Source organism: Heterocephalus glaber, unplaced genomic scaffold (assembly GCF_053883595.1).
Source record: "Heterocephalus glaber isolate CG9 unplaced genomic scaffold, H.glaber_assembly_v1.0 deba00001097, whole genome shotgun sequence".
Taxonomy (NCBI): Eukaryota; Metazoa; Chordata; class Mammalia; order Rodentia; family Bathyergidae; genus Heterocephalus; species Heterocephalus glaber.
This window is the reverse complement of record NW_028258191.1, coordinates 149548-174748: the sequence shown is the minus strand read 5'-3', so window position 1 is coordinate 174748 and position 25201 is coordinate 149548. Positions and strand designations below refer to the sequence as shown.

The window sequence follows — 25201 nt, the reverse complement described above, 5'->3', positions numbered from 1 at the left end:
CTATCCAACAAAAGTAACTAATTAACTTATAAACAATTTGAAGAATTTTGAACATAGCAAATCTAATGCATCCATCTTATTATAGAAGTACTCAAAAACTACTATGGCCTATTATATGTAAGATATTAAAGAAAAAACAAAGTGATAACCTCTAAAGAGAAAACCAACCTAAAAACAGGAACTACAGATGTTACTAAGTGGCCAAACACTTGCCTAATATGCACAGGCCTTTCAAACCCTAGGACAGTGGTGGCAAACCTATGGCACACATTGCCTCAATGGACTATTATCACTGGAACCCCTTGGGCCACCAAACAAAAAGCCCCAAATAACAAAAAACAAACTTTTAATTAAGCCTTTCTACATGGCTCAAACCTGATTTCTCAGAAGAATTCTTAGTGTATCTTGAAAAGTTGAATTTTTTTTTTAAGACATGGTCTCCCAATGTAATTCAGGTTGGCCTCTAATTCATGATGATCCATCCAACTGCCTTAGCCTCTGGAGTGCTGGAATTACAGGCATGCACCACCATCCGAGGTTGTGAAAAGCTGAAAATTCTTGATAGTAGTAGAGATTTAAGTACAGCTGGGTGTGGGGGGCATGGTTTGTGCCTATAGTCTCAGCACTTTGAAGTCTGAGGCAGGACTACTGTCAATTTGAGTACTGCCTGCGCAACTGTGTGGACCTCAAGACCACAAGAAGGAAATATCAAGGTAATGTACTTATATATACATACAACAAAGAATGTGGAATGCACAGGCCCAGAAACTACAGCAGACACCCACTGAATCTATTTTTTCCTAATGGAGGTGTACAGCTCAGCATAGGAGATGGGAATATAAATAAAAACATTCTAAACAAAGAGCACAGCTCCATAATACAATGTTTTCCTTACTAGTAAGTGCTATGACATGTTTTCAATCGCCAGCACTGGAGAAAAGGAAAAAAATAGATGAAGGTACATCTTAAGAACTTTAAGTAGGTAAGTTTAAAAAAAAAAAAATAAGTAGGTAAGTTTACATCAACCCTTAAGTGAGATAGCATTATGTCCCAGAACACATTAAGTGCTAAACCTGTTTTATCAATGGCAATCAGTGTCATGTGACTTCCTAATCATATTATATATGAAAGGCACAAAAGATACTAAGAGGAAATCTTTAACAATTTTGTCAGAACAATGTGCACAGCTGTGTAAGATCTTTGGTGTTGTGAAATGACATAATATCAAAAGGATTTTAGTCCCCTTTCCTAAGTAACCACAAAATACAAAATAAATGGCCATGTAATACTCTTGTCATTTACCCAGTGTCACTGGAATGCCAAACACAGTATTCTCAGCAAATATTAGACTAATTAGTATTTAGCCACATTCCTCCTACCTTGTTAACAGGTGATGAGATCTCATCTTCTTGGAGTCGTTTTAGTCCTCTCTTTAAAATGCTGGTAGATGGAGAAGCCAAAGGAGACCAGACACAGCGTGTCTGTATGCCACTAGGACTATCACTTGCTGACATGAATAAAGAATCAAGTTCTCGTAATTTTTCAGGAGATGAATTATTGTCCTCTGTTACTAGCTCAGAGATAGTTGTTTCAGATGTCAAAGACTGTGATGGTTCCTCCACTTTATGTGGAGTATGATTAACTTCCAGTAAAATGTCATTTCCCACTACCATTTGATTGTCATCTAAATTTGCTTCTTCAGACTTACTAAATTCAGTATTTGTTTCAGTTTTATTAGAGTCAACCTTTTCTTCCTTGTTAGTCATTTCAAGTTTGTCAAGAACAAAACTGTCAAGTTCTGCACTCAACTGTTCTGTTTTGGTTTCTTCTGACTTAGTTTTAGGAGTCATGTCCTCATCCTCTGATTCTTTGACACTGGCAATTTCATTATTCATGTGACCAATCAGCGTTTCTTCATAGTTTTCCATTTTAGCATTCATTTCTTCAGATGTGCCTAAATCTGACTCATTACTTCTGTCACCTGCCTCCCTGCCTATTTGTTCAGAAATCTGAGTCTGAGTATTCACATTTATAAGTGTGGTGTTATCACAAAGACTAACACCTGAATAAAATTCCTCAGCTGCTGCTTCAACATCTACTTTGTCAGCTGTTTCTGTGTTAGGGTCATCACTACTCTTACATTCCTCTGTTGCCACTTTAGAAGTATCAGTTTCGACATACTCTTTTTCAGAAACACTAGCTTCAGATTTATTGTTTTCTACATCTAATTCCATAGCTTTTACTCCCTCTAGATTGGATTCTCCTATCACTTGACATGCATTTCCTTCAATATTAACAACAGTAAGTTCTTTTTTGAGGGTTGTTTCTGGCTTTTCTTCCTTGGTGTCCAAATGATATTCTTCTGAAATGTCCTTACAATCACCTAAACATGGGCCCACTGCTTTAAATTTCTTATTTGTTGGCTCTTCACTTTCAAGAGACACTTCACCAGAATCCACATCACAAGCTTTTTCTTTCAAATTTACTATTTCAGAAGATTTTTGAATAGTATTTTCTTTTGACTCTATTTCAGGTACAAAGTCATTAATAGTATCATTCCCCTTAAGAACCAAATTAAAATTCACACTTCCACATTCATCTAAAAATTTTGCTTCAGAACACAAATTAGCTTTAGAATCTGTTTCTAATACTGTGTCAGGTGTTTGCACATCTGTCTTTTTTGTTTCGTTACTCTTTATGTCAAAATTTTCTGTGTTCTTTAACCCAATGGATGACTTTTCCTGAAGTTGAGATTTTTCCCCACAGCAGTCACAACCTTTAGATCGCCTCACCCTCCGACTTCTCTTATGCTGGCATTCAAATGTCTGCACATTTTTTTCAGAAAGCACAGAAATTTCTGATGTCCTAGTTTTGGAACATTCTCCCACACTGTTACCAGAATCTCGCTTAAGCAATCTCTTACTTGCATTTCTAGTCCTTAAATTTGATTCTGGCATAGGTGAACTTGCAAAGGTATACTCTGCACATTTGCTAGTCTTAGCGTTTCCCTCATATGTATTTGGCACAACATCAGAAACTTGTAAAGTATCTGTAGCTGCTGTAGAATCCTGAAGTATTTCAGGACTACTTGCATCTTTTTCACAAACCGGAGGCTTTTTGTCTACATCTACTTCAGAAGTTGCTTTATGATCCTGTGTGTGATTCTCTACATTTAGAGATTCCTTTTCTACCATTTTTTCTTGTTCTTCAATATTAACACTGTCATTGTTTTTGTTTTTCAATTTTCCAGATCTCTTCTTCCTAGAACCTTCTTCTTTTGCCTCAGAACTATCAGATTCTGAATTTTCAATGCTGGAAAGTAAACCCTGAGATGCTCTTCTTGTTTGATAACGTGTTCGGCCTCTTAAAGGTTTCTCAGAGGACTTATCTACAATGTCCAGGGCACTATCACCCTCAGAATTAACATTTTCAAGGTCTGGTTTTCTTTTATTTTGGTCAATGTCAGCATTAGCACTGGTTTCACCAGAAGCCTTCTCATGTAAATTATTTTCTTTCTCAAGTAATTTGTCCTGTTCTGTTTGTTCAGAAGTCAGTTTCTGCTTAGGTGACACATGCAATAAACTCTGAGGTTTTTCCTCTTCCTTACGTCTTTCCCTTTTTTGATGACTATTTTCTTTATCTTGGTTATCACCAATACAGTCTGTTATTTCTGAACGTCGCCTTGAAGACCGTCTCAGGGTTTTTTGATTTGGAGTTACCTGAACTTGACTTTCTTCATTAACCACTTCATCTGCTGGAGTCACTGCTGGAGGTGTATTTTCTTTGGATTCTAAATTAACCCCCATGTTTTTCTCTTGGACAGTACTGGTTTCCAATAACACAGCATTTTCTACTGTTGGTTTAGGCTTATCTTCATGCTCCCCAACAGATTCAGAAAAATGAACCTGACCATCTGACAAACATTCTGTTTGATTATGCAAATCAGGTGAGTTAATATTTTCTAAAGCTATTGTCCCTTCAACAGGTTCTTGATTATTTTCCTCCTGTTCAGATTTTATCAAGGGTTTTGATCTTTTATTTGCTGCCCTCTCAGCTTTACTCAATCTTCTGCTTGATCGCTTAACTCCATTCAGTATTTTTTCAGAATCAGATTTTGAATGCATCACTTCTCTCTTCTTTGTTTTTGGTGTACTATCTGTTGTAGTCACATTTTCACAGTTATTTTGCACTGAAATATCTGAAGACATATTACCCAAGGAGGATGGGCTGAAAGGTCTATTATCTGAACCATCAAACTTCTCCAAGGTAATAAAGCTTTGCCTCCGACTTGTAGGCTGTGGGTGAGTTCCAGAAATACTGGCATCAGAAACTGATCGACTGCTGGGTAATGAATTTTCTGCACTAGATGTACATTCAGTTGAAGTTTTCTTTGATGAAATTAAAGTGTTTTTTCTGGCTTTGTTATTACTGCTCAGTATTTCTGGATTGGTTTTGGGAACAAAACCACACTCATTATTTGAAAAAGAAGGCTTTTCGATATGTTCATCCATACCACAGTTTTCCAAGGCATCTTGAATAACAGTATCACTCTTCATTTGTTCCTCCTGCACAGAATACACACAACACACACACACACACACATATATATATATATGTATGTGTATATGTATATATACACACATAGATTAACCAGCAAACAAATGTGACTTTCTAGGGAAATTTAAGTGCAGAATTTTGGTACTTGAAAAGACAAGTGTCTTCAATACATTGCAAATATTCCAAAAATAATAGCAGGTGTCTGCTAGTCTATTCCTAATTACAAATATTCAATAAAAGCCACATATGTCTATTTTAAATAGACACACAGGACAATTCTGTTACAGCACAACTGGGAGTTAGGAGGAGACTCTACGATAAAAATTTAAAATTACTAAAAAGAAGACCTACTATAAAATCTTCTGGCAATTTAAGGGAATCCATAATGGAACAATGATTCAAAAACCCTGAAAACTGAAATACAGAATATACCTTAATCACCATCTTGGTATCTTCCTTTGGTTTTTCAGTTAAAGTAGGAGTTTGCCTGAGATAAATAATGGAATAAATTAGATTACTTATAGTTATTTAAAAAAATTAGAAAACTAGTTTTAAGTTTGATGGCTTCAACACTTACACAGACTCTTCTTGACTATAGTGATCAGAAAATAAGGTATCTTGTGAAACATCCAGATTATTATACATGGCAGGAATATCACACCTGAAAAACATTTTATAGAACTTCAAAACTCTGTAAGCCAGGTATGGTAGTATATGGCCATACCCTCAGCACTCTGGGAGGCTGGGGCAGGAGAATCCTAAATTCGAATCTCGGCCCTGTTTCAAAATAAGAAAATACAAAAGGCTGAGGATATGTCTCATTGTTAAGGTCCTAGGTTCAATTTAATTTATAATGCTGGCCGTGGTAATGCATACCTATAATCCCAGCACTCAGGGAGGGTGAGGCAGGAGGTACCAAGTTTGACCCTAGCCTGGGCAACTTAGCCAAAGCCGGTCTTACAATGAAAATATTAAAAGCGCTGGGGGTGCTGGGTATGGTGGCACATGCCTGTAATCCCAGCACTTGGGAGGCCGAGGCAGGAGTATCCTACAAGTTCGAGGCCAGGCTGTGTTACACAGGGAGTTCCTAACCAACCTGAACTATATAGTGAGACCTTCCCTAAAAAACAAAAGGGCTGGGTATAGTTCAGTGCAAAGACTCTGGGTTCAACATTCCTATACAACACACTCAAAAATTACAATTTTATTATATTTTATTAAAAAATAAAAATCAAGACCCAAGTGGTTATTTTCCAGTAAATCATCTTCCCTTCTAACCTATCTCAGCAAAGAAATTCAGTTTACAGACATTAGGGAAGCTACTATGTAGCTTTATATTATGAAATCCAGTTACGCATAATATATCTTTTATCCTTAAAATTTAGTGTAACGGGGGCTGGGCATATAGCTCAGGGATAGCAAAGCATTTGCTTAGTATGTGTAAGATCCTAGGTTTGATCCCCAGCACCACAAAAGCACAAGTATATACAGTATCTTAGTCTTGACAACAAAGTTATAATCTGCTGCATGAAACTTAAGCATCAATATAGAATACCCAATTTATGAGCAAAGGCCTACAGACCGCTTTGTCTTGAGTACTTCTTTTTGGTGTTCAGTTAGTATTCTTTCCTTTAATTCTTTTCCTTCTGGAGGTATAAACACAAAATCAGTAGACTTTTCTTCTTCCAAAAGCATTTCCCTCTTTACTTTTGGAGATGAAGATTCTCGTTTCAGCTGCAGATTTTTTAAAAAATACATTTTATTTTCCAAATTATTTCCCAAAATTTCTATTGCTTTTGTAATGCTGATAGTTTTACAACAACAATTTTAAGTTTGAGGTTCAAGTGCATACAACAATCAAACCAAATTTCTATAATGTCCTTGTTTTTAGTCCATTAAGTGTCCTTAAAAAGGAAACACATCTGTGCTTGACTACAAAGCATGGGTAAATTACATTTTTATGATAACACAGAAAACAAACTAGTTTGGAAAGAGGAAATACAGTTTAATTCTCAAGGTGAATCAATGAACTAGTCAAGATGAGAATACAGTATATCCTACACAACAGTAACTTTAGTATTATACTGTAATTTTATATAAATTTTCATGACAATCATTCTTTTCATTCTATTCTGCTAGCTACAAGAATGTATCAATCTTTGAAATATTTTCCTTTTATTTTACCAGGGTCTCAATTTCAAAATCCTAGAATAAACCTTATTGTTTGAAGGTCATGAAAGAGAACTATTGCCAGAAAGTAACTGACAACTAGACATATTTTTTGATATGAGTTTAAAATAGAAAGAAGTCTTGCCTAGGCACTAGTTCTATTTCTATTCAAAATATTAAATTCTACAAAAATAGCTCTAAATTAAACCTCTGAAATATTCTTATATGCTACTATGTTAGTCATTCATACCCAGACATATCCTATTGCAAGGAAGAAACTGCCCAGAATAGAAAGTATAAAGCATGAACAAAAGTACCACATAAAATCACTATTATTAAGAATCAAGGGCTGGGGATTTAGCTCAGTGGTTCTGCCACCTGCTGCCTGCCTTGCAAGCACAAAGACCAAAGTTCAATCCCCGGTATGACCCCCCATCCCCCAAGAATCAAGAATCAGTGGTAAAGTGTTTGTGCAGCATGTGTGAGACCCTGGGTTCAAGCCTGGGGAACAGGAGACCAACAAAAATAACTAGGAAGGAATGGACACACAAGGCTATCCTGGCATTCTTTCTAAACTCTCACTCCAAGACCGTCTTTTTCAAAATGGTTACAACTTATTGTTCCACTTTGAAGTTGTATATCCATAAATTACCATGTACTTTATTTTAAAAATTCTATTAAATACATTTCTGAAAACATACTTTGGCAGATGGCTTCATATTTTCTTGTTTTTCCTTTGTTTGTGCCAAAAAAGAATCCCTTTTTCCATTTGATTTTCTTTCCACACCACTTATCTTCATGTTTAATTGTGAATTTTCTGTCTGTTTAATGAAAAATAGAACAATGTTATTAAGCATAATTTGCTTTTCATGTTTTGAAAATTCCAGTCTACTGAATACTCATTTCACATGTGAAATTTCTTACTATTCAGCCTGTTGAAAACTGTCCAAGACGCAAGAGAACGTGTCTTAACTTCTATATCTGTTTCATAGTTTAACTTGTATGAATTCTGAAATCAAGATGTATTATGCAAATACTGTAAAGTTAACCCTATCAGTGGAATTAATGACTGTACCTATTACTGGAACTATTTCTAAGAGGAAAATAAAAGCTATAAAACTTTCAACATTAAAGAATAAAGAAAAGCCAGGTGAGGGCTGGGGATTTAGCTCAGTGGTTCTGCTGCCTGCCTCGCAAGCTCAAGGACCCGAGTTCGATCCCCGGTACCAAAAAAAAGAAAAGCCAGGTGTGCTGATGAACACTTGTAATCCCAGTATTTGGGAGGCTAAGACAGGAGGATCTGGAATTTATGGCCAGCCTGGCTACTTAGCAAGACTATCGCAAACCAACAAAAATAGAGGGTTAATACAGCTCAGCGGCAGAATGCTTGCACAGTATGTTGTAGGCATTGGGAGGGAGGGAAGGAAAGAGGGAGGAGTGTAGGTAGACACGCAAGTACGTATGATAGAGAATATTAATATACCAAACACATTTTCCGACACCAGAATATATGGCACAGTCTGAATTACACTGAACCAATATAAAACTAACTCATTTGATCTGGTAAGAATTCTTATTTAGCAAAACAAAACAGAACTTATCTATCACTACTTTTTCTTTTTCTGATTTTACACAAAAAAGCTATAAACCCAATCTGGTGGGGCATGGCTATCTCAGCTACTCAGAGGCAGAAGGGCCAGGGATTTAGCTCAGTGGTTTCGCCACCTGCTGCGCAAGCGCAAGGACCCGAGTTCGATCCCTGGTACCTAAACAAACAAACAAAAAAAAGGCAGAGACAAGAAGATCACAATGTCAAAGCCAGCCAAGGAGACTTAGTGAGATCCTTCTTCAAATTAAAAAAGAGAGGGGGCATAACTCAGTTGTAAATATGAAGCCCTGGATTCAATCCCCAGCACCACAAATGGGGGGGGGGGGGCGGGGCGGGGGGCACTGATTGGCTATATATCATCTGTTGCTGTATAAAAAAAAAAAACACTAAGGATGCACCACACTTCAATGCCTTTACTCCTCTCAACTCCTAGATCTCCAGATAGTAATCAAGTATTAGTCAAAGCAACTCCTGCTCTAATGGGTGATTGTGACGGCAAGGACTGTTTTTCCGTCAGAAGTTAGATATAAGGAAATGAGAAAATAAAATGTAGTTGTAACTTAGGAGTGGACTAGTATTTCTAGTTTTTTCCAAAGCAATATTCATTAAGTTTGTAAAATAGTGCATATAAAGTCCTGAGTTCAAGTTTATCATAATCTCCAGTGAAGATTTTTGCCCTTAACTCATAAACCATGTGTGTACATATATACATATTTATAAATTTATATTATTTTAAAATCATGTGGAACTCATTTATTCAGAGTCTATTTATTACTTAATAAACTTCAGGCATCGATCAAAAATTTAAAAACAAAACAAAGCAAAACAAATCTTACTGCATCTGAATATGATCCACTGGATTCCTCTATTATTTCAACATTTTCCAAACCAGGCAACAGAAGTAAAACTTTTTGTTTGGCTTCTCTTAGTACTGGTCTTTAAAAAAATATATAAACATATATACATTTGAGTGAAGGGTATTGGTGAGTACTTGTGATGTTAACTGGAGCATTTATTTTAATTTTTCAAGGAGCAAAATGTAACTGCCCTAAAGACTACTAACATATACAAAAGTAGGAGAAATCAGACAATATATGAATTATCCTCTTTTCAGAGTTTCTACTTTCTTTAAAAATTTTTCAAAATGTTTTTATCTTGCAAAATTTCACATAGAAGTAAAATATTACAGTAAGTACCCATGTTGAGCTTTAATTATCATCAATGCTCCTCTTGTCTATTAAGGATAATTTTAAATTGCTTTCATGGGTTCCAAAAAATCAAATTACTTTAAGCCCCCCAATAGTTTACAATGTTAATTACCAGAGATTATAATAGTTCAATTAAAAAATTCTCTGTAACTGACCTAAGAAAGCTGATGTTAAAACCAAAATACCAGTTTCGCCGCCTGCTGCACATACACAAGGACCCGAGTTCGATCCCCAGTACCAAAAAAAAAAAAAAACCAAAATACCAGTTCACATTGTTATACAGAATAGTTGTACAAAAGTTTTGTTAGCATACTTTAACTCTTCAGGATAGTTCAACGTCATCACTTTAGCAAATGTAGCATTCCAGAACTGAGCACTCTGCTTTCGAATCTGTTTATTCTTGTGCAGAAATATTATGCATAACAGTGGGGAGAGCTGTTCAAGAAGTTCACTGTCATAAGTGCCAGCGCAGGACTGTAGACAAGTAATAATTTCTCCTAGTAGCTTTTCTAACTAGGAAAAGGGAAAGAACAAAAGCAAAAAGTATACTAAACATCAAGTCAAAGTGTATGTTGCTACTTGAATGTTTAATAAGTGAATGATTTTAATCAAGTCTCCATGGTCAAGGTAATATACATCCCTCTCTATTAAGTTGTCAAACTATCAGGTAAATTTACTTTATTGATACTCTAGCTTGATTTTGAGTTTATTCTCCACTTAAAAAAAAAAAAAGGTTTTAAGGCCAGGGATTTAGCTCACTGGTTCCACTGCCTGCCTCGCAAACAAAAGGTCCTGAGTTCCATCCCCCATACCAAAGAAAAAAAAGGTTTTATATTTATTATAACAGTAATGACTGCCTAACTTTCAAATATATATCTTTGGAGGCCAATGCTCATACATAAAGACATGAGACAGGACTTAATGACTAATATAATTTCAAAATAATAATGATCTCTTTCTCAAAAAGCTATCTGTGAATGTATCCATATCATATTATTAAACGCCCATTAAAAACCGTACTATCACTCATTAAAAAAAATCAGAATTATCTTCAAGGAAGGGGATTATCTAAACCCATTTTCTCATCATAAAAAGTATGTTTTATAAACAATGGTCTATTTTTACCTTGTTGTTCAGAGAACTATACACTTTAGGAACTTCATCAAGCCTGGGAAGAAAAGCACATAAAATATAGTACCATTTGTATTTTAGGAAGTTGACACTACTACCTATTAAGCTAAACCTAAAAATTAAGTGATACAGCCATAAAATCACAAGGTATATATACACATGGTCCCAAGGAAGCAAGCAAAATGCAAATTGGCAAACACTAAGCATCAAACAAACCCACCTTTGGAAAATAAACCATAGAAAACAATCTACAACATAAGTAAGTGTTCACACAGTGCTACTTTTTGAATGCTTTAAAAGCATAAATTATTCTTGATGAAATAAAGACTAAAATTTGCCAATGTAGTAAAATGTATCATGGCACAGTTTCCATGCCTCTAAAGTGCAAGGTCCTGAGTTCGATCCCCAGTACCAGGGGGAAAAAAATTATTCCCATGAATTTATTTTTTGGCACCTGGAATCAAACTCAGGACCTTACACTTGCCAGGCAGGCTCAGCACCACTGGGCTAAATCCCCAGCCCTCCATGAATTTAATTTACAAAAGGAAAATTATTACAATTAAACCATACAAGTTTGCTAAAAAGAATACTGAGGATTTCTTTCAAAATGTTACTTGGGATTTCTGCAGATTCTAGGGCACTAGTTACTTTAAATGTAAAAGTAGTAATTCATACTTTGGGAGGTTAATTCTAAACTTTAAATGCACATATTTAAAGAATCTTGTTCTAGAGACAACAAGAAGGAAATAAGAGGGATGTATACAAATAAAGGAGGGAAATAGGTGTGATGAAATTTTTTATGCATGTATCAAAATGGTACAATGAAACCCAATACTTTGTAAAATTAATAGACAATAAAATATATTTTAAAAATGAAAAGAAAATGCTGTTTTTCAGAAAGTGGTCAACGCAAGCACTAATTTTTGTACATATAATGTTCACTTGTAAAGCAAAAGTGCTGGAAAACCATGCATATCCACCTATCAAAACTAGGTGAAAAGTATAATGAAATCCTATGCAGATGCTTTAGACAATGAGATCCTTACATTAATGGTGCAAAATACAGACAACATATTAAGTGCCTACCATATACCTAATTGCAGAGTAGCATGTCAAGTATGTTTCCTTATCTGTTATTTTATTATTTTTCCTTTTTGTTTTCCCTGAGAAACTACAAAATTTAGTAAGTATGCGTATTTGTAAAAGCAATTCTGAAAAAAACACACCAAACTGAAAAGGACGACGGGTATAAGCAGAAAAAATAAAGGACTTCCAATTTCTACCACAGATTACCATTTGATCTACCTTTTTAACAAAGAATTTTATTTTCAATTAAACTATCACAATTATCATGCAGAGGAAAGCTGACAAGAAAACACCCTTATCACTGCATACATTTAATTCAAAAGAAGTCCAAAATACTTACTTGGAGTTTTCATAAAACAATGCCAAGGGTCTTGTTAATACTGCAAATATTTTTCGAATCACAGAAGGCAAAGAAATATGTCCAAGTAGATTGGAAATCATGCTAATGATTGAGTTGCCGACACCAAGTAGCGCATCAGAATGTGCTTCCTTGAAGCTCAAAGTGTGGAAAGAACAGATGACTCTTACAATAAGTTTAACTAAAGAGGCCAATTTTCCTAGGGGGTCTTTCTTCTTTTTGGCCCAATCTGAAGATCTCTGTGGTGCTAAGATATAAATTGAAAACTTAATTACTTTGAAAAATGTCAATGCCTACCTTAATATATCACTTAAATATGATACGTTAAATATATGCTTTTAACTGACATTCCAAACAAACCTTAAAACAAAATACCATTAACAAATATATACCAATAAAATATTATCTTCACAAATGAAAACCAGAGACAATGGAAAAACTATTTGGCAAAAATAACAAAAATGATTCCATTTTTCCCTGAGAAACTGTAAAATTTGAAATTTTTGTTTTTCATCATTTCAACTACTTCATAAAAAATATTAAACCACATTTAAGACAAGCCCCACAGTTAAATTTAAGTTTTCAAAATAAAAATTTCCATTAGAAATTACTATTTCCTGATTCATCTTTAGTACACTAGTTCCCACAAAAATATTCTAACAGATCTGAGATCCAAACCCTGAGCAATAAAATGCAAAGAAACTTTACTACATATTTCCTTGGTTCAAAAAAACTATCTTGGCCAGGGATGGTGGCGCATGCCTGTTATCCCACCACTCAAGAGGCTGAGGCAGGAGGATTGCCACAAGTTCAAGTCCAGCCTAAACTACCTGTCTCAAAAAATCAAACCAAAGGCTGGGGATTTAGCTCAGTGGCATCATGCCTTCATTGTGCAAGGTCGTGAGTTCTAACCCTGTACCCAAAAAAACCCTCAGAGTAATAGATGACACATTCCAAATTCCCAGCTTTGTCCACTTAAGAGGATTTGGAGTAGCAATTAATAAAATTTGGTTTCAAACTGCCAGTCTCAGCTCAAAGGAACCATGTTCCCTGGAGAAATGGCTGATTCCAGGCTGCTGGGAAAGTACAAGGCTAAGTATATTATGTTGGTACTGTCAAAAGAATAATGTGGATGTATCAAAAGGTTATGAGACACCTTGAGGGCAAGCCTAATGCCTAAATTTGGGACCTTTGGGCACTACAATGAATAATACTAATTACAGGCCATTGAATAATATTATCCTGATAAAACTTCCACAGGAAACATGGGAGCCTATACACCTTACTTGATCTAGTCACCTATATCTGTAAATGACTAGTGCCTACTAGTGCACAATAAATACCTATGGACGATCTCTGGCTGTTCTAGATAAGAGTAAAAAACACAAGAGACAATTCTAACAAGGTTTACAGACCACGGATTATTTTTTTTCTGTTTTTTTTTTTTTTTGGAGACAGGGTCTCACTATGTAGTTCAGGCTGGCTTTGAACTCACTACGTAGCCCAGGACGGCTTTAAACTCAGTGATCCTTCTGCCTTTGCCTCCTGAGTCCTGGGTTTACGGGCGTGCACCACCACGCCAGGGTAGACCATGGATTTGATATGCAGTTAGATCTAATTTGTCAGAAGTACCAACATGGGTAATAGTATGTAAATATGAGTCGATTATCTAGGCCCTATAGCACATCAATAACTCACAAAATAATCTCTGGTATTGTTTTTAAAGTTCTGATATTCAGAAATTAGTTTTCTGACAAAGTGAGGTGATCAGACTATGTCCTACTTAACCCAAAGGGACAGCTGAAATTTATTTCAAGCATCTGTGTAACATGGTATTTCTATTATTCTTTTTTTTTTTTTTTTTTCGTACCAGGGATCAAACTCGGGTCCTTGCACTTGCAAGGCAAGCGGCAGAACCACTGAGCTAAATACCCAGCCCTATTTCTATTATTCTATCTAGTAATAAGTGAAAAGCCACACACATGAAGAGTTCTGAAAGTATCTGAAGTATGTTTTATAAATCATCAGTGACCAATCCTTCTAGTGAGAAATTATTTTTTAAATAGAAAAAATAAATCTCAACACCAACTTGCGTATTTATTAATGGCAGGTAATCACTTTCTATTTAAGAACATATAAAAACAGATGTATTTAAAAGAATCAATTATTAGATTAAAATAGCTCACTGTGACATTTATTACAAAAATCAACCATGAAATGTAGTTTTTCAAACCAGCTTATTACAATCCCAACTTACCAAACTTAACTAAAATGGTAAAAACTCAGTTAATCTGGCTGGGCAGATTAACTTGGGAGGCTGAGGAAGGAGGATCGCAGCTGAGTTGAAGGGCAGCCTGAGCTACATAGCAAGAACCTATCTCAAAAGAACCTCACTTAACTTTTTAGAGATTTTAACTTTCCTGTAAAATCATAACCAATTAACTGATTTCATGATTTTTTTCAATTTTAATTTTAATTCAATTTTCAAATTAGATTTCCAAATAGACATATTTCTTTTTTTCTTAAAGTCTTTTATTGGTACATTTTAGGTATACAACACAATTACATTTCTCATTGGGAACTTCTACCTTTACATGATGCGTCTTGGTTCTTATTTTTTCCCCATTCCTAGCCCTCCCTTCACCCCCTCCACCCTTCCCTATTTACAAAGACTTTATTTCCATTTTTTCCATTACGCATCATTTTTCCTTTCCCTTCTTTCCTTTCCCCTGCCCCTCCCACTAACCCTACCCCTTTGGACCTTTTCTTCCTATTTTGCATTATTGATTATTCATTCTAATCATTGGTACCATTTTAGGTATACAATATAATGACATTCCTCATTGGAAATCTGCACCTTTACATAATCTCTTTTGGTTCTTATCTAAATAGAAATATTTCTTAAGGAATAACAAGTTTCATATCTGAAGGAATGAGAAAAATCACCTGTATTATGAAATAATTTATGTAATTAGGACATTTTGCTCTTTATTGTAAAAATCTGTGTGTGTCTATATGCACGTGCGTGCAGCAGGAAGATAGGATTTTCCTGACAACTATTCAGTAGTACTGTATTTATGAAATACTGGATGAACAAATAGAAGATACTTACATTTAACTTTGCGCTGATATTTAGTATTATATGGTGAAAAGTCAATGCAATCCACTATTACAGTAATAATATGAATGATCCTGTCCAAGAACCACAAATTCTACGCAAGAAAAGTACCATAATTAGAAACTTTAAACATGATCACAGTATTCAACAAAAATTAGCAACAAGAAAGAAGAACACTTATTCCCACAAATACCATAAAACAACCACACATTTCATAGATTTCCTCAAATAAAGTAAAACTATGGCTATACACATTTCCCAGTTAACTACTATGTGCCAAATACTATAATTTATGTTCCTTAACATTCAGGAAAAACAATTTATCTTTATGATGCCCATAAAACTCATCCTATTGGCCAGGAGTGTGCTGTGCATCTGTAATCCTAGCACTTAGGAGGCTGAGGCAGGAGGATTGGCAGGGAGTTTGAGGCCAGCCTGGGCTAATTAGTGAGTTTAAGGTCAGCCTGAACTACATAGCAAGACCCTGTCTCAAAAAGCAAAAAAACTCATCATATCTACCTGAAGTTCAGAAGACAAGTGCAAGACTTATAGTTACTTTTTTTTCTTTTGGGCATGCGGGGGTCAAACTCAGGGCCTCATGCGTACTATATAAGCACTCTAATGCTAAGCTGTATCTCTAACCCTCATAATTAGATTCTTTATCAAACTCATCTTGAAAATTACAAGATTATTCATTAAACTCAATGGAGACAAGAGGTACAACAAAAAAGTTGCTAAGATCCTCCATACTATTTCCTCCTCCTAAATGTAACTGATTGCTTTTTTTTTTGGTACCAGGGATTGAACTGGGGACCGTGTGCTTTCGAGGCAGGCGCCGGAACCACTGAGCTAAATCCCCAGCCCCATACCTCAATATTTATCCACAAAGGAATGGGAAGCAGTTACAAAAAAAAAAACCCACAAAAAACCCCCACTGATATAGAGAGAGTAAATGACACAAGACAGACTAAAACACTATCCAAGGGCCGGGGACTTAGCTCAGTGGTTCCGCCACCTGCCTCGAAAGCGGAAGGACCTGAGTTTGATCCCTGGTACCAAAAAAAATAAAGAAAAATAAAAAACTATCCAAAATATTACTCAGAAAAAAAATGAAGAGCACTAAATCTTTTTCCTGAGCTAAAGGTATAGCTCTTTAGACCAAAAAGGTTCGCTAAATCCTTAAAACACACTAGTAAAATGTTCAAATTCCAAAGGGAACAGAATAATCCTAAAATTTATGAGAGAACAAACTGCTACCCAAAGAGCAAGCAAGAAAGAAAAGGCTTAGTGCTAAACTCCATACTGCAACCACATAAACTATAATAATTCAGTAATTTAACTGCACAACTGTGTGACATGAAAAGAATACCATGTCCAATTACTGGAAAAATATTGCTAAAATGTCCATACTACCCCAGGCAATCTCTACAGATTCGATGAAATTTATACTGGTATCTCAACAGCATTTTAGATAAACACTCAAGATTCTGAATAACCAGAGCAATCTTGTGTGAGAATACAACAAATCAGGAGCCATCTTGCTCCCTGACTTAAGATACACTGCAAAGTCACAAAAATGAAACCATATAGTACAGTACTAGCTCCTCAAAAATTAAAATTTAAACTCTAAAAAATTAAACCAATCCGGAATCTGGGCACAATGGCCTGCATCTGTCTGTAGTACCCACTACCTGCGAGGGTGAAGTAAGAGGATCACTTGAGCCCAGAAATTGAAAGGACAGCTTGGGTAACACAGAATCCATATCAAGAAAAAAGGGGGGGGGGGGGTGCGTGCAGATGTCAAGACTGGGTCAATTGTCAATGTCTTCATTAAAATTCGGGCTGGGGATTTAGCTCAGTGGTTGTACCGGCTGCCTCGCAAGCACAAGGTCCTGAGTTCGATCTCTGGTACTAAAAATAAATAAATAAATTAAATACCATATGGTTCACTAATCCCACTTCTGACTATATATTGAAGGAATGAATGAAGCATTCTGAAGAGGCATCTGCACTCCCTTATTGCCTGTGACATTATTCTTAATAGTCAAGAATCAGAAATAATCTATGCCCACAAAGAATGAATAAAGAATGTGTAGTATTATATAAAGTGGCTACTGGTCACCTTCAAAAAAGAAAAATCCTTCTACTTGCAAGAACATGAGTGACGGTAAAGGACATGATTCTAAATGAAATAAGCCAGATAAAGGATGAATACCACTTATATGAAGAATCTAAAACGCTGGAACACATCGAAAGAATGGTGGTTGGCCAGAGCTGAGGGAAGGGGTAAGTGAGGTGGCATCAGACGATGAGCACAAAGACTCAGTTACATGTTATGAATAAGTTCCAGAGATCCACTATTCAGCTTAAGGCATACAAATTGTATACTCAAAATAAGAAGGACTGGAGATTCTATGAGCTTACAGCAGTAACTACCCACAAAAAACAAAAACAAAAAAAGAGCTGCAGATGTAGTTCAATGAGTGTGCTCACTGAGCATACATGAGGCCAGAGTTCAAATCCCAGAACTGCAAAAACAAAAAAACAACACAACAAAAGAAAACAAATAGCTGGATATGATGGTGCATGCCTGTAATCCCAGCACTTGGGAGGCTGAGGCAGGAGGATTGTCCTTCCAGGACAGCTTGGACTACAAAAAATAAATAAACAGGCCGGGGATTTAGCTCAGTGGTTTCGCCACCTGCTGCGCAAGAGCAAGGACCTAAGTTCAATCTCCAGTACCAAAAAAAAATTAATTAATTAAAATAAAATTAAAAAGTAAAACAAAAATCTCTTCAAAGTCATCTGGTGATACAAAAAGAATATAATTATTGAGCACAGCAATAACGATAGTCTTGGTAGTTGGGCAAGGTGGCACATGCCTATAATACCAGCACTTGGTAGACTAAAACAGGACTGCCAAGAGTAAAGGCCAGCCTGAGCTACATATCAAGACCATGTCTCAAAAAAATAAAGAAAACAAAACACTATAAACATTCAAGATTGACTTTAAAGAGCAAACAGATGAGAAAATGAGGTCCAAGAAAGCAACAGTCTGGTATTCCTTATGTGCTATGCCATAAGCACAAGGAGGAATACAACAAAAAAGTAAAAGAACTTTACTTTTTAAATAATCTATTTTTTTTTTTTGGTACTGGGGATCACTGAGGTAAATCCCTGGCCCAAGAACTTTACTCTTAACAGTTCTAAAACACTGACCTAAATGGTTGCACAAAGTTTTACTGTTTTCTATATTAACTTGATCTCTTATAAAAGCGTCAGTAAATGATCATTCAGAAATGTTACTTCCCTTAAAAAGAATTCTTTAAATACAAGAGTTCAATATCAGGACAAACTCACCAAAAAGGCTTCATCATCCAAAATGGACATTATCTTAGAAGAAAGTTCTTCACAACACAAATTCTCTTCTGCTGTTGCCACCAAAGCAGCACAGCGAGCAAATACTCTATATAATTCTGACCAAGTTTGAAGTAAAGCCTTCATCGTCACCTAGTAATAATAAAAGTTTTATGTGCATACTTGTGTATCAAAAAACCTAGTCGAATCAACATACCTTTAGATTTTTAACAACAGTGTAACATCTAAAGTATCATAAGAGTCTAACAGCCTTACCCACTCTCCCCAAAAAGTTACTTCAGATATGAATACCACAGTACCAGCAATCAAAGGTAAAAAGAAATTCTTTTAACTTCCACCTGTGCTAATTAAGTCACACTAGTCTTATTTAAGGAAAAACTACTACTGTAGCTCATTATAAAGGATGAAATGCAGTATTTTCAGAAAGTATAAATTCTTATACATAAAAACTTGATATGGCCTTACCACAGGCAATCTCTGTACTGCAAAAATATGATGTATTGGTAAAGCCAATGCACTATAGATGGCACTAAAATTATGTTCTAAGGCATCACCTTGATTTACTTCATTGGTCTGAAATAAGAAAAACAATAGACAAATTACCATTAATTCTAATCCTACATAATAACATAATGCAGGTAACATGCAAGATTGTGAGAATTACATCTCACAATCTTAACATATTCAAGAGATATCAAACTCCCACTTCTTGATACCTGGGAATATGTATAACCTTACCTGAAAACACACTTAACTTTCTTTCTTGCTGTAGGAGATTGGACACGGGGCCTTCACACTGAGCTACATCCCCAGTGGGGTTTTTTCTTTTTTGAGACAAGGGCTTATTAAGTCGCACAAGAGGCTGGTTTCAAACCTGCAATCCTGTTTCAGATGCTCAGAATATTGGGACTGCCGACATGTACCATCAATGCCTGGCTAAAATCTTTACAAATATAAAATTTGGGTGGGCCTGTATCCACCAAATGGTGCATTTGTACTGTAGGAGATGAAAAATGTGGAGAGGCACACAGAAGACATAAGGAGGGATACTATGTGAAGACATAGGCAGAGACTGAAATGATGTGTCTGAAAAGTCAGAGCAGCCAGATGTGCTCCTGTAAATCCAGCACTCTGGAGAAAGGAGGTTCACAGATTCAATCCCAGCCCATACAATTTAGCACAATGGAGGCCAACCAATGGCCTGTGTGTTACAGCAGGCACCAGAGCGCTCTGTTGCCATTCGAGCCAAGTCACTCCAGCAGCAGAGTATCAGCTATCAGGTGCAGTATTGGCACTCTGCAATAAATAAGTGGGTTTTGGTTTGCAATTTGGGCACTCGGTCTCTAAAAGTTTTGCCATCACTCATTTAGTGAGATTCAAAATAAAATTAAAATAATAAAATAATTTTAAAAGGTGGATATAGTGCAGTATGAATGCTGTGTTCAATCCCCAGTACCACCACAACCACCCCCCTCCCACAAAAAAGAGCAAAGGGTGAAAAAAAATTTTTAAAAAGATGAAGTTTTTTGGCCATGAGGGTGCACAACTGTTAATCCCAGCACTTAGGAGGGTAAGGCAGAGGGATCCTAAGTTTGAACCCAGTCTGCACTACAGATCAAGATCCTGCTGCAAAAAGAAAGGTCGGGGATGGCCTTGCCAGCGATAATCAGACACAGAGGAATGGCACAGATTCTTCCTCAGAGTCCAGAAGGAAACAATCCTACCCGATACATTCTATTTTGGACTTCCAGAACCGGGACAATAAATTCATGTTGTTGGGGCTGTGGATACAGCTCTGTGGTACAGCACTTGGCTTCATCTTCCAGCATCAACAAAAATTAAATTAAAAACATATATTCTTGCATGTTTTAATTACCAATTTGTAGTAATTTATTAAACCAGAGAGCTAATACATGGAATTTAAATCCTAAAAAATAATCCCAGAATTAACTCCCCAAATCTTACACAATCAAGTAAGGACTTATAAAGGGTCTTTGTTCTCCTAAGAGGTCTTTTATAAATGTAAATTGTTTTAATTCCAGAAAAATATGTTGATTAGTATGTGCTAGTTGAATTAGTCTGTATCACTGTAACGTAAAAGCTATGGTGGGCTAGGAATGCAGCTCAGTGATAGCGAGTTTGCCCAAGACTGGACAAACGCCTGGGTTCAGTCCCCAGCAATGTAGGGCGTGGGCATGGACCACCAAACTGAAGTTTCATTCTCTTGAGTTACAATGGAATCAGCCCACAGAATCCGTCCATACATACAGAACCTGTGTTTCATGTTCCGTCAATATTGACACCTTCTAAAAGTATTTAAAGATAAAACAGCCAACTCTTGATACATTCTTGACTTACGGTAACGTTAAATGGTTTTAAGATACCATGGCTTTGGCATAACAATATACAGCCTATTCACAATTACAAATAGGACTCAAACATAAAAGTTCATATGCATCATATGTAAGGCTTGTAGTTTTTACAATCCTTACTGAAAAATATGGAGCTTTGTAATCCCTATTACCTTAGTAAGGTGGAAATGCAATGAAACAAAGAGAATGCAATGAAATCAATCCAAAGAGTAGAAAATTTACTAATTGCAAAAGTAAAACCACTTCACGCCGGGGATTTAGCTCAGTGGTTCCGCCGCCTGCCCCATAAGCACAAGGCAAGGACTCAATTTCCATCGCCAGGGCCAAAAAAAAAAAAAAAAGTAAAACCACTTTATTTTTTCTATTCAAACTTTATTCATTTTCTAAACTGCTGTAATAAGGGAAAATATTTTTACAAATTTGAAGGAAAATTATGTAGCAGACATATCATACCTGATTAATGAATTCAGTTAAAGGTGTGACTATAATGCTCCACATTCTCCAGAGATGTTCCTTATTTTCCACTTGCTTTGCATTTTGATTAATTACATTTAAAACAGAGTCACTAAAAGCTAGTGGTGAAGTTGGACCAGAAAGCACACAGCCTACAAGTGTTTCCAGATTTAGAAAAAACCTAAAGAAAAAATTATAACCAATGTAAGCACTATGTGCAAAAATACATCTACTGTGCATTAACAAAATTCTAAAAACTGCCAAGAGATGAATTCCAAGCTTTAATTTTTTAAAAACTTCACGAAATACTATACAAAATTTTAAAACCTACATTCATTATATAGTCTGTCCAACACAAACAACAAAGTATCAAATTATTTAAAGCAGAAACTTACCTTTCATCTGCTATACCACATTCCTGGAGATAACTGCTGAAAATTAACTGAATTAAGAACAAAGCTGGAGTTCCCTGAAAAAAAAAAAAAATGAAGTCAATCTTCTGAATTACAACCCATTACGTAAGAAGAAACATGATCATTTTAACATGAAATATTTAACTTTAGCATTACTCAGCATATGACAAAAGCAAATTTATCTAAAGAAACTATACATAACAATTAATCTCTTTATGTTCTAGTAACAGATGAACTAGATGTCAAGAGATAAAAAATGGTGAGTTGGGCCGGGAATTTAGCTCAGTGGTTTCACCACTTGCTGTGCAAGCGCAAAGACCCGAGTTCAATCCCCGGTACCAAAAAAAAAAATAAAAACATGGTGTGAGTCCCCAGAAAGAATGGCTGCTATCATGAAATCACAATAACAAATGCTGCCGGGGCTGTGAGGAAAGAGGAACCCTGCTCACTGCTGGTGGGAGTATAGACTGGTGCAACCACTGTGGAAATCAGCATGGAGATACCTCAAAGAACTAGGACTGGAAGTCCCATTTGACCCAGCTATTCTCCTGCTGGGTATCTTCCCCAAAGAATTAAAAGACTCATACCACAGTGATATATGTGTGCCCAAGTTCATAGGAGCACAATTTGTAATAGCTAAAACATGGAAGCAGCCCAACTGCCCATCAACTGCAGACTAAAGAAAATGTGGTTTTTGTATAAAACGGAGTACTCCTCAGCCACAAAAAATGAGAAATTAGACATAGCTAAATAGCCAGGGATTTAGCTCAGTGGTGCCACCACCTGCCTCGAAAGTCCAAGGTTCTGAGTTCGATCCCCGATACCAAAAAAAAAAAGTGCTCTTTCCTAGACATAGCTAAATGGATGCACATTGAGGCCATAGTCTTAAGTGAAATGAATAGGACACACGTGTAAATACTAAATAATTTCTCTAGTGTGAGAAACTGAAAACGGAAATAAGGACTAAAAGGTATAATAATGTGAAATAGGAAGAAAAGGGGCAAAGGGGAAGGGGAAGTGGGGGGGGAGGAAAGGGAATGAATTAATACATATGAGAAAATGAAAAAATGGAAACAAAGTCTTTGTAAATAGTGAGTGGTGGAGGGGTTGGAGGGCAGGGGAAGGGGGAAAAAATAAGAACCAAGAGAAATTATGTAAAGATGCAAATTTCCAATGATGAATGTCATTCATTATATTGTATACCTAAAATGCACCAATAAAATTAGTTTTTTAAAAAACTGCGTGAGTACAGATATAAAGACTTAACCTAAAACTTGCTGGACCTACAACACCTACATGATGTAGATCAAAAGTACAATTCATATTACTAGGATCCTAAGCTTTCAAAATTTGAAACAGCAAAACCGAGCATGGTGGTGCAGCCCTATAAGACCAGCACTTGGGGAGACGGGCAAGATGATCACAAGTTCGAGGTCAACCTGGACTACATACTGAGTTCAAGGCCAGCTTGAAATATATAGTGAGACCTTGTCTTAAAAAACAATGAGCTGGGTGTGGTGGACACCTGTTATCTCAGCACTTAGGAGGCTGAGTCAGGAAGAGCACCATCAGAAGTGCCTTGGCCAGCCTGAAATACAAAGGGAGACCCTACCTCAAAAAAAACCAAAAACCAACAACAATAACAAAAAAGAAAACTTTCCTCTGGGGTCCATTATTTAGCGCTGTATTTAATTCCTTAATCTATTACTTTGTGCATCATTTTAATTTGGTCAACATATTTCAAATCCAATAATCTAAAAATTTTACAACTAAATGACACCTTTAAAAAATACTGTATAATTTTTTTGGGGGGGGCAATCTTTATCACGTTACATTTAAGATACTTGCATTAAGAATATCCATATTAGCAACCTGATATGCTGGTGAACCTAATACTTTCTGAGGAAGTCCTTTAATTGTAATTTCCATGAGGACCTAAAAAAGACAAAAAGTTTTATAGTAGTTAGTAATAAAAATGCCACTTTGGGCCAGGGATTTTAGCTCAGTAGTTCCGCCGCCTGCCTTGCAAGCACAAGGTCCTGAGTTCAATCCCTGCCCGCCCCCCCCAAATGCCACTTCACTTTTTAGAAGTCTAATAGTGTTAACTATATTTTTAACAATTTAATACTGATAATGCTCACTCTAAATACATTAGTGTTTAAACATTCTCATTTGTTTTAGAAGTTCAGGTACAGAAACACAGGAGGTAGAGTGACGAAGCCCTTTACCTCTAAGGACAATCAATGCTGTTTGGAATCTTATTTTCAGACCTAAATCTGATACGTGTTAAGTACAGACATCAATCTATATATACATTACTATGCAAGTGAGTGTCCACAATTTGTTTATTCAACTACTTTCCTAAAAATGGACTTGAGACTATTTCTTCTATACTGTTAAAAGAAATACTGCAATGAATTATATGTTCAATAGTGCCAGAATCACCTACTATACAATGAGTGATATCTCCATTGTCAAACTCATTTTGTTCCAAATTTGTATTGAGGCACTGAAAAGATGGAGAACTGAACATATATTTTCCACAAGAAATAATGCAAAACCAAGTAACTGGGGCCGGAAAATTACACTTACAAATTCATTTCTCCAGGACTTTAATAAATTTCACGATGATTTCTTTCTTTAACTCTATCATGGTTTTCACAGTTTTCCTCTGAGCTTTATTGCTGGTATCACTAAGTTTTTTTGGAACTATGGCTATGATAGTTTACACAAAGTGCAAAACAAAAAGCACATTGATGAATGTTTTAATGAACTAATACAAGCACTATGTTACATGGATGAAAGGGGCACTTAGACTTAAGTCAACCCCTTTGGTGTGTGCAGCCAGATATGATGCATGACTCTCGGTTTGTAAGGTTTTTTTCAAGTTGAATTTTCAGTTCAACTATCGAGCAAAGTTATGAACACCAGTAATTTTTTTTCAAATTTTGCTGTTTGAGAAGTGAAAAGTTCGAAATTCGAGCCGTTCAACAACTGAGATATCACTATAGTTTTTCAAAAGACTAACTATAAGCTAAGCCTAAGATTGCCAACTCAAATCTGATTAAGCTTACCCAACTACTATCCAAAACTCTTAACATATGTAGTTGCATTAACATAAACTATGGACCTTGCGTGTCATGAACAATATGATAGTTATGTTACTGAAACTTACAAACTTTCCTTTGAAACACACTAATGTTGATAATCGATACCATTTATCCTCTACTTTGCCCATGGTGCTTTCTATGTATTAATGACTAATTACTACTACATTCCAACCTTATAAATGAGTCAAACTGAAGCCATTAGGGCAAATAAACTGCTCAAGTCACTGCTAATAGAAAGT

General features: G+C 36.0%; 1 protein-coding gene across 6 annotated transcripts in view; it reads right to left on the bottom strand.

Moving 5' to 3' along the window:
• Positions 1–25201, bottom strand: part of Rif1 (replication timing regulatory factor 1) — a 55156-nt gene that overhangs the window by 7410 nt on the left and 22545 nt on the right. For 5 of the 6 annotated variants that reach the window (XM_004870030.4, XM_021248406.2, XM_087209989.1 and 2 more), the window contains 15 exons: positions 23701–23787; positions 21835–21908; positions 21440–21620; positions 19080–19187; positions 18597–18746; positions 15231–15330; positions 12101–12365; positions 10669–10711; positions 9857–10056; positions 9172–9271; positions 7428–7547; positions 6140–6291; positions 5135–5218; positions 4990–5044; positions 1380–4565 (listed from right to left, as the gene is read on the bottom strand). In XM_004870030.4, the coding sequence (XP_004870087.2) occupies positions 1380–4565; positions 4990–5044; positions 5135–5218; positions 6140–6291; positions 7428–7547; positions 9172–9271; positions 9857–10056; positions 10669–10711; positions 12101–12365; positions 15231–15330; positions 18597–18746; positions 19080–19187; positions 21440–21620; positions 21835–21908; positions 23701–23787 (4905 nt within the window). The remainder of the gene's footprint in view (positions 1–1379; positions 4566–4989; positions 5045–5134; positions 5219–6139; positions 6292–7427; positions 7548–9171; positions 9272–9856; positions 10057–10668; positions 10712–12100; positions 12366–15230; positions 15331–18596; positions 18747–19079; positions 19188–21439; positions 21621–21834; positions 21909–23700; positions 23788–25201) is intronic. The other variant, XM_021248404.2, reaches the window with a different exon arrangement.